The sequence below is a fragment of the Pteropus vampyrus genome, unplaced genomic scaffold, assembly GCF_000151845.1.
Source record: "Pteropus vampyrus isolate Shadow unplaced genomic scaffold, Pvam_2.0 Scaffold220, whole genome shotgun sequence".
Classification (NCBI taxonomy): domain Eukaryota; kingdom Metazoa; phylum Chordata; class Mammalia; order Chiroptera; family Pteropodidae; genus Pteropus; species Pteropus vampyrus.
This window is the reverse complement of record NW_011889001.1, coordinates 1,287,777-1,303,231: the sequence shown is the minus strand read 5'-3', so window position 1 is coordinate 1,303,231 and position 15,455 is coordinate 1,287,777. Positions and strand designations below refer to the sequence as shown.

The 15,455-nt window shown below is 35.3% G+C and overlaps 1 protein-coding gene across 6 annotated transcripts in view; it reads right to left on the bottom strand.

The window, feature by feature from the left end:
* Positions 1-15,455, bottom strand: part of PPP2R3A (protein phosphatase 2 regulatory subunit B''alpha) — a 159,657-nt gene that overhangs the window by 26,726 nt on the left and 117,476 nt on the right. For all 6 annotated transcript variants that reach the window (XM_023538371.1, XM_023538369.1, XM_011373193.2 and 3 more), the window contains 3 exons: positions 8,188-8,363; positions 7,535-7,653; positions 5,583-5,689 (listed from right to left, as the gene is read on the bottom strand). In XM_023538371.1, the coding sequence (XP_023394139.1) occupies positions 5,583-5,689; positions 7,535-7,653; positions 8,188-8,363 (402 nt within the window). The remainder of the gene's footprint in view (positions 1-5,582; positions 5,690-7,534; positions 7,654-8,187; positions 8,364-15,455) is intronic.

The following is a 15,455-nucleotide window of genomic DNA, read 5'->3' as shown; positions in this document are numbered from 1 at the left end:
GTCTTGGTATTGTAAATAATGCAACAATAAATATAGGGGTACATATAACTTTATGAATAAGTGTTTTCAAATTTTTTGAGGTAGATAGCCAGAAGAGAGATTGCTGGGTCATATAGTAACTCTGTTCTTAATTTTTTGAAGAATCGCCATACTGTTTTCCATAGTGGCTGCACCAATTTACCTTCCTACAACCAGCAGTGTGCAAGGCTTCCCTTTTCTCCACATCCTCTCCAATACCTGTTATTGATAATAGCCATTCTAACAAGTATAAGGTGGTATCTCTTTGTGGTTTTGATTTGCATTTTCCTTATAAATAGTGATGTTGAGCATTTTTTTTTCACATATATGTTGGCCACCTGTATGTCTTCCTTGGAAAAGTATCTATTCAGGTTCTCTGCCCATTTTTAAATCAGATTTTTTTTTTTTTTATTGTTGAGTTGTAATGAGTTCTTTATATATTTTGGTTTTAGCCCCTTATTAGAGGTAACATCTGGAAATATTTTGTCCCTTTTTGTTGGTTGCCTTTTTGTTTTGTTGATGGTTTCTTTTGCTATGCAGATGCTTTATAGTTTGGTGCAGTTTCATTCATTTTTGCTTTTATTTCTCTTGACTTTGGGGTCAAGTTGATAAAAATGCCTCTGAGACTAAGGCCCATAAATTTAATGCTGATATTTTCTTCTATGTATTCTATTGATTCAGGTCTTATATTCAAGTCTAATCCATTTTGAGTTAGTTTTGTGTATGGTGTCAGATAGTAGTCTAGTTTTATTCTTTCGCATGTGGCTTTCCAGTTTTCCCAACACTGTTTACTAACGAGACTTTCCTTTTTCCTTGTATGTTTTTGACTCTTTTGTTGAAAATTAGTTGCCCATACGTGTGTGAGTTTCTTTCTGGGCTCTCAAATTCTGTTCCATTGGTCTGTGTGTCTGCTTTTCTGCCAGTAGTATACTGTTTCAATTACTGTAGCTTTGTAGTATAATTTTAAGTCAGGGAGTGTGATACCTACATTTTTTTTTTTCCCTCAGGATTGCTGTGGCTATTTGGGGTCTTTTGTGGTTCTATACAAATTTGAGGATTTTTTTGGTTCTGTTTCTGTGAAAAATGCCATTGGGATTTTGATAGGGATTACTGCTTTGGGCAATACGGCCATTTAAACAATGTTAATTCTTCTGATCTATGAACACAGATTCTCTTTCCATTTTTTTATGTCTTCAATTTCTTTCAACAGTGTCTTGTAATTTTCAGTGTATACGTCCTTCACCTCCATTGTTAAGTTTTTCCTAGATATTTTATTCTTTTTGTAGTGATTGTAAATAGGATTTTTTTTCATTTATCTTTCTGATATTTTGTTTGTATAGGAATGCAACAGATTTTTGTATATTGGTTTTGTATGCTGCAATTTTACTGTGTTTATTGTTTCTAATAGTTTTTTTTTTTTTTTTTGGTGAAGCCTTTAGGGTTTTCTATATATAGAATCATGCCATCTGTAAAAAGTAAAATTTCACTTCTTAATTCCTAGTGTGGACGCCTTTTATTTCTTTTTCTTGCCCGATCTGGCTAGGACTTTCAGTACTATGTTGACTAACAGTGGTGAGAGTGCATACTTGTCTTATTACTGATCTTAGAGGAAAAGCTTTCAGTTTTTCCCCATTGAATATGATGTTAGCTGAGGGTCTGTCATATATGGTCTTTATTATGCTGAGGTACTTTCTTTCTATACCTATTTTATTGAGTGTTTCATGCGTGTTGTGTCTTGTCAAATACTTTTTCTGTATGTATTGATCATATGATTTTTTTTTTAAATTTTGTTAATGTGGTGTATCACATTGATTTGTGGATATTGAACCATCCTTGCATCCCTGGATTTGCTAGTATTTGTTTAGGATTTTTGCATCTATGTTCTTCCAGAGGTATTCACCTATAATTTTCTTTTTTGTGTGTGTTGCCCTTGTCTGGTTTTGGTATCATGGTAATGTTAGCCTAGTCTTTTCTCTTTTCTTCTTAGTGAGTCTAAATAGGTTTGCCAATTTTGTTTATCTTTTCAAAGAACCAGCTCTTTGTTTCATTATTTTTTTTCTATCAGCTTTTTGTTCTCTATTTCATTTATTCCTACTCTGATTGTTATTACTTCCTTCCTTCTGTTGACTTTGTTATTTGTTCTTCTTTTTCTAGTTCTTTAAGGTGTAATATTAGTTTGTTTATTTGGGATTTTCCTTGTTTCTTGAGGTAGGCGTGTAATGCTACAAACTTCCCTCTTAGTACTAATTTGGCTGCATCCCCCAAATTTTAGTATATCATATTTTCATTTGTCTCTATATATCTTTTGATCTCTTATTTCTTCTTTGACTCAATAGTTGTTCAGTAGCATGTTGTTTAATCTCTACATATTTGTGGTTTTTCTTCTTGTTAATTTCATTTCATACCATTGTATCAAAATATATTTGGTATGATTTCAATCTTCTTAAATTTATTGAGACTACTTTTGTGTCCCAACATGTGGTCTATCCTTGAAACTGTTCTATGTGCACATGAAAATATGTATTCTGTCATTTTGGAATGAAAAAGTTCTATAAATATCAATTAAGTCCATTTGGCATAAAGTTTCATTTAAGGCCAACATTTCCTTACTAACTTTCTGTCTTGATTATCCATCTGTGGCTGTGAGTAGTGTATTCAAGACCCTAATATAATTTCATGGTCTTCCTGTATTCATTTTTATTGTGGAAGTATCTAGGGCAAGACTGATTTTTTTTCCCCTTTGTCTGGTGACTTGCATTTTTAAAAAATGGAACTCCCCCCAAATAAACTTTTATTTATCTTTGAATTCTGGTAAATTCACCACATATATCTGGGGTCAATCATTATCAGTATTTTCTGAATATGGTGTGACTTCTGACCTTTCCGATTCAGGTCATCCCTTATTTATGAAAAGCTTCTCTATTATCTTTGAATGTTTTTTCTGTTCCATTTGCCCTAATACATATAAGTTAGATACTTTTTGTTTTCCTTACATATACCTAATTTTCTTTCTGATACTTAATTCTGTTCTTTTTTATTCCATTTTACTTGCTATTTCAAACCTTTCTTCCATGTCCATTTTTTTCTTTATGATAGCGAAGAAATATACATCCACGAAATGATTTTTAATGGTCACATGGGATTGCACTGTGTATATGTTGGATAATTTTATTAGTATTCCTATTAGATACTTAGATTGCCTCAAATTTTTCACTGTTACAAACATCCATATGTCCCTAACAGTAGTGATGTTGCATCATAAGATAAGTAAACTTGTTCTAATTCCTACTAAAGAAGCTCAGTGCCAAAAAGCTTTAAATCATGCTTGTGAATCTACTTGCCTGTCTTTTCATCTGATGCAGTCAGGCTCATAATGATGATGATTTTAAGGGTTTCCAGGTCACCGACATAAAAATGAGACCTCAGTTTTGTGGCTAAGCATATTGAGAAAATCTCCAGATTAAAGAAGTAGTTTGGTGATGGCTTCTTCATACTCTCAAAAAATATATTAAAGACTTAATAGTAGGGGTGAAAAATGGTACAGTCTCTATGGAAGACTATTTCACATTATCTGCCATGCTGGATAGTTTATGTCTATCCCTCGAGATCTGCTCTCTCCCTGTCTCTTGTGTCCCAGGATGTTGACACAACAGCAGTGGGCTCTGTTGTGTTCTGGTTTCTGGTTGGAAGCCAATGGGAAGTGCCAGCAGGATACTGAAGGATATGAGGAGAATGAAATTGGGTATTTATTCTAGCAGCTGTCTCTTAGCTGGGTTGCCACTGGTTGGCTAAATCCCATTACTGAAGGTCGGAAGTCCTGTTAGGTGATCTTCTCCATATAGCTACTATCTTTGGGTTCTGGTGATGGTCTCATCTCCTTGTCCTTTTAGACTTAAGGATGGAAATGGCTCTCCACCATTCCCAGTTTTGGTGTCTGCATCATTTCTTGTTGGTTTTTCTAAAATCCTCCTCTATCTTTGCAAGCCTGCTACTGTTTGCTACTTTTCTAGAAATTTATCCTACATGTGTATAAAATGACGTTATAACATTATTAATTGCAACATATTTCTAATAGTGAAACATAGCCCATGAACAAAGGACTGTAAAATAATGGTATAACTGCATAGTGGAATATTATGCAGCTGTAAAAATTTAAGAGCATTCATTAGCTACACCTATGGAATAATCTTCAATTTATTGGTTTATTTCCCCTTCCAACTTTCAGTTATTTTATTAATTTATTCCTCATACACTCAAGGCCCCTAAAATATTTGTGAAGCCTCAATGATACTACATTGATCATAAAATACAAGTCTGTGGTTCATCATGCTGTTCTCCCAGTCTTTGCTGTTATTGTTTCTAGCTTCATTGAGATTTACTTGATATACAAAAAGGTGTACACATTTAATGAATACCTCTTGATGAGTTTGGACGTATGTATACAATTGTGTCATTGTACTAAGGTACTAAGAATATCTGTCACCTCCAAAACTTTCCTTGTGTTTTTTTTCTGCAGAACATTAGATCTATCCTTGTAACATACTTTAAAGTGTACCATACCATATTTTTAATTATAGGTAACTATGTTGTATAGCAGATGAATAAGTTCTCTAAAACTTATTCATCTTGTATAACAGAAACTTTATATAAGTATGGAAAAGGCAAGGTACCAAACAATGAATATAGTATGCTATTATATGTGTAAAAGAAGAAATAAAGAATATATATGTGTGTATCTCTCTCTCTCCACACACACACACACAGTGTGAGGACGTGTGAAGGGTGAGGGAGAGGGTGGGAGACTGTCTTTGAAAGGGTACACAAGAAAATGGTAACAGTGGTTGCTTCTGGAGAGAACCTGGTAATAGGAAACTTTTTACTATTCTTTTGTTTCTTTGAATATTATATCATGAATGTACTGCCTATTCAAAAAGTATATTACATTAATAAGTATTAATACTCTTAGAGAAATTATGACTAAGGAAGAATTAGAGGAACTAGTAAAGGAATTGCTAAAAGATGATGGAGTCAACAAATTATAAAGTTACTGAAATGTTCTAAGTAAGCATAAGCAGTAAAAGTTTCAGATAATTTAATTTCTTACCACTATAATAAATTCTATGTAGAAGTTCCTTCCTTTCAGGGTTGAATGCAGAAAACCATATATGATAAAGATTTGTTTTAAACATGATCATCTTTATTACTTAAAAGAGCTTCAGTTTTTTTTAGCCTCCTCCTGTATTTACAGAGTTTACTCACATCACTAACAAAGTAGTATGACTGCACAATGACACGATCTTAATTTCCAGTGAAAGGTACAACTAACTCCATTAAAGAAAATGGGACATGAGAAGACTTTTCAGGAAATTGGTTAAGAAGGGAAGAGAAAAGACTGCTGGGAGAAATAATCATTCAACTAAAGTTGCTTAAAATTACTCATTTGTATGATATTCAAAAATGGCAAATATAGGAAAAGATTACTAGCTTGATTTTTAAGGCATTTTCAGTATTCCTGATATGGTTACCCTGCTAAAAAAGTTCAAGACACAAGAAGATTCACTCACCCTTCCTGGAACTGTGCTTGTGCAGACTCCTCTGCTACAAGGGTCTCATACTCCTCAGCAGCAAACCTGTCCCAGTCAGAGGGCTCAGGCACATCATTTTCAACATCCTGATTGGAAAGAATACAGCCACAGGAAATAAAAATAATCAAAGACAAAGAATTGGAGATAGGTCATCACAATGTTATATATCATTGAAAAAAATCTGTCTGAATGTTTCATTTCAATACATTAAAGAGATGCTAAAGTAACACTCCTAAAGTGATTTTCTACGCCTCTAATCATGAAATTATAATGAACTGTTCAACAGCTAGATTCTTTTGGTCTAGATTCTTCAGCCTTTTAATCAGAGATCTTTCTCTAGTGCCTCCTCCACTGGCAATTTGCCCAGAAGCTATCCGGAGTAACCTGGGGTTGCATATGTCCACCTGAAACGTGCCATCCTCCCTCCCTCTGGAAAATTTTTATTGCTTCTTTCAAAGCCAGCTCAGGCACCATGTCATTTGTGCTATCTTCTTAGAAACAACCCTTGTCCCTCAATTTCCTTTGCTATTGTGTGTGTGTGTGTATAGTGCATAGTATATATACTGTATATAAATATGTATACTTTCAGCCTTTTGTTCTTCTGCCTTTTTATCTCTATATACCCATTCTTCATATACTGAGTCTTTTTCATCCCTATATAACCTGTGTCTCTTCAACATAGTGCCTGGAATTTACTGAGCACTTCCTTTGTAGATCAGAACAAATATTGATAATTACCACCTCTAGAAAAGAAAAGTAAAATTTAAAGGTATAAATTAAAAGTAAAATTTATAGCACAAAAGAAGTGAAGGGGGAAAAGGCCATAAATTTTATTTTTCTTGTACAATATGGGTAGCATCCTGGATTATATATTTCAGGTAAAATAATGTTTTACCATAATGAAAATGAGTTAGCATTGCCCTAGGATGTAAGGTTAGTTATGCTTAGAAGAATGCAAGTACCTAAAAATTGATCAAAGTGTTAATTGTTATACTTAATCCATTTTAAGAACCCCAACCCCACCTTTTAACATCTCTGAAATTGGCATGCATCTTAGACTTACAATGGGTAATGTTTTTTCTTGCTTAAAGGTATATAAAATAATGGGGCATCTTAAAGTCAATGAAATATAATAATGACTTTAGGCTAGTGATAATGCACCTTGATATGCTCCAAAATCAGGTGCACCGTATTTATTTTTAGAAGGTGATCCTTGTATTCTCACTACTATTTAGGTCAAACAGTTATGCAACATGTGGAAGAAAAAGACCATAAATTTCCTGTGGTTGTACTCCTGTAGGACTTGACTAAAACAGTCCTTTTCTATCAACATAATTTTTACTTTTTAAACGGGATTATAGAAGGGAAAGTAGTGATTCTGCTTTTTGTTAGTGTTTGTTTTTGGACAGGGATCATATATCCAGGGTTTTCTGAGGGTCCACAGGTTTTTGTGTATAGGGAAGAATGCTTATCTCTATTCAGGTGTAGAATGACTTCAAACTAATAGTCATGCATAGCAATCATTACCACTTGAAAAAGTGCTATAATCTGAAGGTTGTCTATCATGGAGAGCTTCTTGTTTTCATTATGATGGGAAAAGCTATTCACCATGTCACTCCAGAACTGAATGGTATAATTAAACCAAGCCAAATAAACTTTCTAATATAGATGTGTCTATTGATAAATTTTTTTAAGTTAGAAGGACACATTTTTTTTTTCAAAAACTTTTTTGTGGCTAGTTTCTAATGTAAGTACACAGGCCATAAAATTCATTTGATGGTCCTTTATTCTCTCTTTTCAGTATGTGATGAAATGTTTTAAATGTTACTTCTTTAAATACCAAGATTCCTGAAGACAGAGACCATTTATTATCTGCAGCACACAGGCCCTGATATTGCTGCCCTCAAAAAGAAGTAAAAGTATACTGGTACCTTCTGGATTGCAAAGGGATCTCTCTGTTCATGGTCTAAGTATTTCTCCAGATTAAAGAAAGTGTCATAAAAGATGTGAGCCATTCTGCATCTCTTCAGATCTCGTAGAGTTATTTTGCCTGTGTAAAAACAAAGTGAGTAAATTCCAAGAGTTGTTTTGGCAAGTGAAAACTTCTGAAGTTTAAAAGTGTATGTATATGTTTATGTTATTATAAAGATCCCATTTATTTTTTTTTAGGTAAAATTCACATAACATAAAATTTACCATTTTATTTTAACTATGTTAAAATGTACAATTCAGTGGCTTTTAGTAGTACATTCACAATGTTGTGGATCCATTACCACTGTTCATTTTTTTAACATTTTCTTTCCACCCAAAAGGAAACCTGTACCCTCCCCATCTCCCTTTACCCCCTACTGCCAAGTCCCTGGAAATCACTAATTGCCTTCTATTTCTATGGAAAAATCCCATTTCTTAAACAGGATTTGCGATCAATTGTTGGTTCTACACTAATAGTACAGGAGAAACTTAAATACTTCTATATTTGGGAAGCCTGTATGGAAGACTCTCTAAAGTTAAATAATTTAAGACAATTGAGATTATGTGCCCCACTCTATTACATAGATAAACAGTGAAAATGGCTCAATCTTACCCTCACTGGCTGGCTTCACTAGGTCAAGCATTTGGCAGAGCAAATCATGGAATGGCAAGGGCTCAATGCCCATGGCTTCCATACGTTCACATTGCTCCTCATAGAAGTACTCCAGCTCGTACATGGAGAGTACACCATCTCCATCCACATCCATGCAGCGGAACCAATACTCAATGCTACAAGATAAGGACACTCATTAGCAATGGCCTCCTAAAGGTCCTTTATTCACTCAGATTTATTATTGCCCATGTTTCTTTTTAGACGAAAGTTACATATGTGTATATTTAGACTTAGACATAGTTTTATAAAATTTGTAAGAAAAAATGGCAGATTCCTCCCCTTTATTTTCCCCTCCCTCAGAACCAACCACTTTCAACATCTGATTATTGTGGTTTTTAATCTTCATATTTTCAGATAAGATACCTGTATTGCTCCTTTCTTACATTTAAGAATTGTGTGTTAATTTCACTGTGAAAGAGGAGGTTTTAGCTCCTTTACCACTCAGTCTACTTTACCTGCATGCCCTTTCCAACCTCTTAATATAGTTAAATTATTCAATATTAAGAACTTATAACTTTATATTTTTACCTCTTATTTGCTTAGTTTCCTGCGTGTGTATTACTAATTTAACCCCAAAATCTATGGATGTAGACAGTTTTCTACATCCATAATCATTTCCATCAGATATTCTCTCAACTGGATTTTCCTGAAGTCTTCATTAGTTCCTTCTGACCTATTCTAATCTGGATTGGTTAACCTCTAAGCCTGGTTCACAGTTTCGTCCTAAAGATTCCTATTACTTTTCTCCTGCTTCTTGTATCTCACATTTCCCTCATTCTTGGTTTACTTCCTTGTTTGGTGTAACACGTCCTTCAGTAGAATGGCAGTTAAATTTTTTGAGATTTTGGACAATTGAAAATACCTTTTATTTAACCCCTAACTTGGTTGATCTTTTAGCTAGTTATAGAATTATAGCTTGGTGGTGCTTTTCCTTCAGAATTTTAAAGGCACTGATTCACTGTCTTCTATCTATCCATTATTGTTGAGAAGTCTCAAGTCATGTTGATATCTGACCCTTGTAACCTGTGTTTTTACTTTTTATTTTCTTTGAAGCCTGTAGAGGTTTCTCCGAGTCACTGGTATTTTGAAGTATCATGATGAAGTACTTTGGTTTTGGTCTAACTCATCTATTTTGCTGAGCTTTCTGAGAGCCTGCTCTATTTGGAAACTAGTATCCTTTAAGTGCTTAGAAATTTTCTTAAAGTATTTTATTTCTTCCCTGCCTCTCTTTTTCCTTAACCATTGTTTTTCTGAAACTCTTGTTATTCAAATCTGCATAGTCAAGTATGTAGCCACCAGTCATATGTGGCTAGTTCAATTTAAGATGTCTTTAAGTACAAATACATAATAGATTTTGAACACTTAGGATAAAAAAAAGAGTAAAACATTAATATTTTTATACTGAGCACATTTTGAAATAACATTAGTACAAACCATAAAAGAATGTGAATAGTCAAAGCAATCTTGAGCAACAAGAACAAAGCTAGAGGCATCATGCTATCTGATTTCAAAATATATTCCAAAACAGTATGGTATTGGAGGCAGAAAAAAATGACATAGATAGAGGCTCTGTTCATCCCTCTGGTGACCAAAGTTGTGACAGAAACAAGGCACAAACAGCAAGGAAAATCGCCTGGGATCTAGATGAACAAACCAAACCACTATGGAGAAATCTAAGAAATCACCCTGCAATAGCAGAAGGTAGGTAGGACAGGGCAAGGATGCGAGCTGTCCAGTCTCAAGCGGCTTAGTGGGATGGAGGCTGCAGCAGCAGTAGCCGGCAGCTGCAGATGCCTCTTAAAGGGGCCGTGTCTGTGAGTGGACTTTGATGGTGACAGACCTGCTCGCTCTGAGCACCAGTTCAGGGTCGGCTGCATGGGGGACACCAGGGACTTACGGGGTTAAACTGAGTTGTTGGAGTGAGGGCCTAGGTGAGACTCACTCTGTACAGAAGTGCCTGCAGTATCCATTGTTCCTCTGTTGAGCCCTGCTACCGCCCAGAGTGCGTACTCAGCACCGCCATAGCGGAGATGTCATCGACCTGGATAACAGAAGTTGCTCCACCCACAGGATTCTCTGAAACTCTACCTCCCCCAACTCAGGGCCCCACCCAAACTACATCCAGGTGTGTACTCGCTTAGGTGCCCCTTGCTGAGCAGTGCCTAGAATCACACTGGTGGCAGCTGGCCTCAGCTTCTGGTGTGGCTTTTGAGGCAACTATAAGCATAGCATCTGTGAATTGCTTGCTGAATCTTAACAAGTGGCCCCGGAGGGGCATAGGCTGGGACTAAATCTGGCTTGTAGCTAAACCCCTCTCAGTATTGTGCCACTGGACACCTACCACACTATTAAGACCAGGAGACTTAAGAGCTTTGCTTGGTCCTTGGAATTGGCCCCGGAAGGGCGGCCAAATTGGGAGGTTAAGGAGGCGGAAGCATTTTGGGGGACCGGACCGGGGCCCCGGAATTATTGGGTTCAGGCATTTTACCGGTTGCAAGTTTCAAACCCTTGTTTTTAAGGTTGTTGGTTGATTTTTTGGGAGTTTTGGTTGATTTTGTTGGGACTTTTACCAAGAGATTTTAAAAAACCCAAAAATTGAAATGGAAATTATAAAAGGAAACTAGTCAGAAATGAAGAACACATTATCTGAGATGTGAAGTATATTAAATGGAATAAACAAAATGCATAAAGAAGAGGATCGAATGACCTATATAAAGGATGGGAAAGCCAAGGACACTCAATCAGAATGGCAAGAAAAAAAAAGCCAAGACTATAATAATAATTTAAGGAGCCTCTGAGACACTATTAAAGGTAAAAATATCCATGTCATAGGGATACTGGAAAAATAACAAGATGTTGAAGAACTATTTGAAGAAATAATGATGGAAAACTTCCCTAACCTGGTGAAGGAAATAGACATACAACCCAAGAAGCTCAGAGAGTCCCAAAAACCAAGAACTCAAAGAGGCCTACACCAAGACACACCATAATTAAAATGCCAAAGGTTAAACACAAAGGGAGAATCTTAAAAGCAGCAAGAGAAAAGCAGTTACCTACAAGGGCGCACTTGTAAGATTGGCAGCTGATTTCTCAAAAGAGACTATGCAGGACAGGACTTGACCCAAAATATTCGAAGTGATAAAAACCCAGGATCCACAACCAAGAATATTTTATCCAGCAAAGCTGTCATTTAGAGGTGAAGGACAAATAAAGAGCTTCCCAGACAAAAATAAGCTAAAGGAATTTATTGACACCAATCCAGTATTACAGGAAATGTTAGAGGAACTTCTTTAAGAAAGAAAAACATGTATCAAAAACGTGAATAAAGACTGGTAATAACTACATTCCTACCAACGAGCTCCTCAAATGGAAATGAATTAAGTGCTCCAACCAAAGAGAAGGTGGCTGAATGGATAAGAGAACAAGACTCCTACATATGCTACCTACGAAAGACTCACTTCAGATTAAAAGACATGCACCGACTAAAAGTGAGGGGATGGAAAAAAGATATTGCCTTGCTGGACCTAGAAGGTACTGCACTGAATGAAATGTCAGATAGAAATAGACAAATACCACATGATTTCACGTACATGTGGAATCTACAGAACAAAATAACAACAAGAAAAATGGAGACATTCATTTATAGAGAGAATATTTTGAGGGCTATTAAATGGAGGGGAGTTGGGGGAATGGTAAAAAAGAGTAAAGGAATTAAGAAGTACAAATGGATAGTTAAAAAATATTCATGGAGGTATAAAGTGTAGCATAAGGAAAATAGTCAACAATGTAATAAATACGTAAAGGGGGAAGAAGGGTACTAGATTTAGTGGGGTGATCACTGCGAGTTGTGTGGACCTCTGATCACTACGTTATACAGCTGAAACTGATACATTACTGTATACCAACTGTAATTTTAAAAACTCACTAAATTGTATAATGTAAATATAAGCAACTAATTGTCTATTTCAATAAAGACAAAAAAAATAATAAAACAGTACAGTATTGACATAAAAACAACATAGATCAATGGAACAGAACAGAGTCCAGAAATAAACCCATGCTTATATGGTCATTTGATTTATGACAAAGGAGCTAAGAATACACAATGGGGAAAAGGACAGTCTCTTCAATAAATGGTACTGGGAACACTGGACAGCCACATGCAAAAGAATGAAGCTGGACCACTATCTTATACCATACACAAAAATTAACTTAAAATGGATTTAAGACTTGCATATAAGACCTGAAACCATAAAACTCCTAGAAGAAAACAGGTGATAAACTCTTGACATAGGTCTTGGCGATGATTTTCCTAATCTGACACCAAAGCAATGGCAACAAAAGCAGATACTGAGCTGATCATATAATTTTTATCTTTCATTCTGTTAATGTAGTATACATTTATTGATTTGCGTGTAATGAACCATCCTTGCATCCTAGGGATAAACTCATGGTGTATGATCCTTTTACAGGGATGCAAGGATGATCTTGTGCTGTTGAATTCAGTTTGCTAGCATTTTGTTGAGGATTTCTGCATCTATATTCATCAAGCATATTGGCTTATCATTTTCTTTTCTTTGTAGTGTCCTTACCTGGCTTGGTATAAAAGTACTGCTAGCCTCATAAAATGAGCCTGGAAATTTCCCTTCCTCTTCAGTTTCTTGGAAGAATTTGAAGACTTGAATTAATTCTTCTTTAACTGGTAGAATTCACCTGTGAAGCCACTAGGTCTCAGGCTCTTCTTGTTGGGGAGATTTTTGATTATTGATTCTATCTCCTTACTCATTATTGGTCTGTTCCTATTTTCTATTTTTCATGATTTAGTCTTGATAGGTTGTGTGTTTCCAGGAATTAATCCATTCTTTTAGGTTATCTACTTTATTGGCATATAAATGTTCACAGTAGTAGTCTCTTGTGATTTTTTTATATTTCTGTAGTATCAGTTGTCTCCCCTTTCACTTATAATTTTATTTGTGTCTTTTTTTTCTTAGTCTAAAGGGTTGTGAATTTTATCTTTTCAAAAAACCAACTCTTAGTTTCACTGACCTCTTCTATTATTTTTCTAGTCTCTACTTAATTTCTTTCTACTCTGATCTTTATTATATACTTCTGCTAACTTCAGGTTTAGTCTGTTCTTTTTCTAGTTCCTTGAAGTGTAAAGTTAGGTTATTTATTTGAGATCCTTTTTTCTTAATGTAGGTATTTATTGGTAAAAACTTTCCTTGTAGAACTGTTTTTGCTACATCCCATAATTTATGGCACCTTGTGTTTCCACTTTTGTTGGTTTCAAGATACTTTCTGATTTCCATTTTGATTTCTTCTTTGACTAACTGGTTGTTTGGGAGCATTTTACTTTCCACATATTTGTGAATTTTCCTCCTGTTATTAATTTCTAGTTCTACATCATTGTCATTGGAAAAGATACTTGATATAATTCAGACTTCTTAATTTATTGAGACTTGTTTTGTGGCCTAACATATGATTTATCCTGGAGATCTGTCTGTGCCTGTGTGCCTGAAAAGAATGTATATCCTGTTGCTGTTGGATGAAATGTTCTGTATGTCTGCTAGGTCCATGTGCTGTCTAGTGCTGTCCACTGTTTCCTTATTGATTTTCTATCTACATGATCTATCCATTGTTGCAAGTGGGGTACTGAAGTTTCCTATATTTATTGTATTGCTGTCAATTGTCCCCATCAGTTCTGTTAATATGGGCTTTATATATTTAGGTGCTCAGTTGTTGGGTACATACATATTTACAAATGCTACATCCTCTTGATGAATTTACTTCTTATTATATAATGACCTTATTTTTATCTTGTGACAGTTTTTGACTTAAAGTCTATTTTGTCTGATATAAGCGATACCACTCCTGCTCTCTTTCGGTTACCATTTGCATGGAATATCTTTTTTCGATTCCTTCACTTTCAGTCTATGTGTGTCCTTAAAGTTAAAATAAATCTCTTGTAAGCAGCATATTATAGAATCTTGCTTTTAATCATTTAGCCACTCAATGTCTTTTTATTGGTGCTTTTGATCCATTTACATTTAAAGTAATTATTTATAGGTAAGGACTTAAATATTGCCATTTTGTTCACTGGTTTCTGTTTTGTAGTTCTGTCGTTCCTTTCTTGCTAACTTCCTTTGTCATATAACATTTTGCAGTTGTATACTTTGATTCCTTTCTTTTTATCTGTTGTATATGTACTAGAGGTTTCTTCTTTATGGTTACCATGAAGCTAACTTAAAACACCTGATAGTTATAACAGTCTAGTTTAAGTTGATAACAATTTAACTTTGACTACATACAAAAACTCTGTTTTAACTTCTTCCCCACATTTTGTTACTCATGTTACAATTAATATGTCTTATAAATTGTGAATACAGTATCAAATTATTTGTTTTTTAATACTCTACTTTTATACCAAAATTACAAATGATTCATGGCACCGCCATTATAGCATTCTAAATTAGACTATATTTTTACCTTTACAATGAGTTTTATACTGATTATGTTTTCATGTTAGTGTTCTTTTCTTTCAACTTGAAAAACTCTCTATAGCATTTCTTTTAAGTCAGGTTTAGTGGTGATGAACTCTCACAGATTTTGTTTGGTAGTCTTTATCTCTACTTCTGAAAGACAGCCTTGTAAGGTAGAATATTCTTGGTTAGCAGTTTTTTCTTTCATCACTTTCACTATATCATGCTATTCTTTCTAGGTCTGCAAGCTGTCTGCTAAGAAATCCACTGCTAGTCTTATAGTGGTTCCCTTTGTATGTTATGAGTTGGTTTTCTCTTGCTGCTTTCAAAAGACTCTTAAGAATTTGAGGCTCCAGTGATGGTCTGGGAACTGGGGTGAGTCTGGGCTGCAGAAGCCAAACTGGTGCTGGTGAGTCTGGGTTTGCAGTAGTCTACCTGAGTCTGGTGTTTCAGGGACTGGCACCACAGGGTTAAGTCTGGAGCCCAGGGCCATGGGGGCTGACCTGGTGCTTGGAGCAGGCCTAGTGCTGAAGTCCACAGCCAAGTTGGGTGCTCATTTCAACCATGGGGAGGGTGTCTCTCATCCATGCTGAGCTGCCTGGGCTTAGAAGATGGGTTAACACAGGTAAAGTGAGATTTTTTTTCATTCTGTTCTCTTCAGTGCATCTTATTTCTGTTACCCAGGTGCTACAATCTTTCACATGGAATCTTTATCTCTTTTGCATGGGC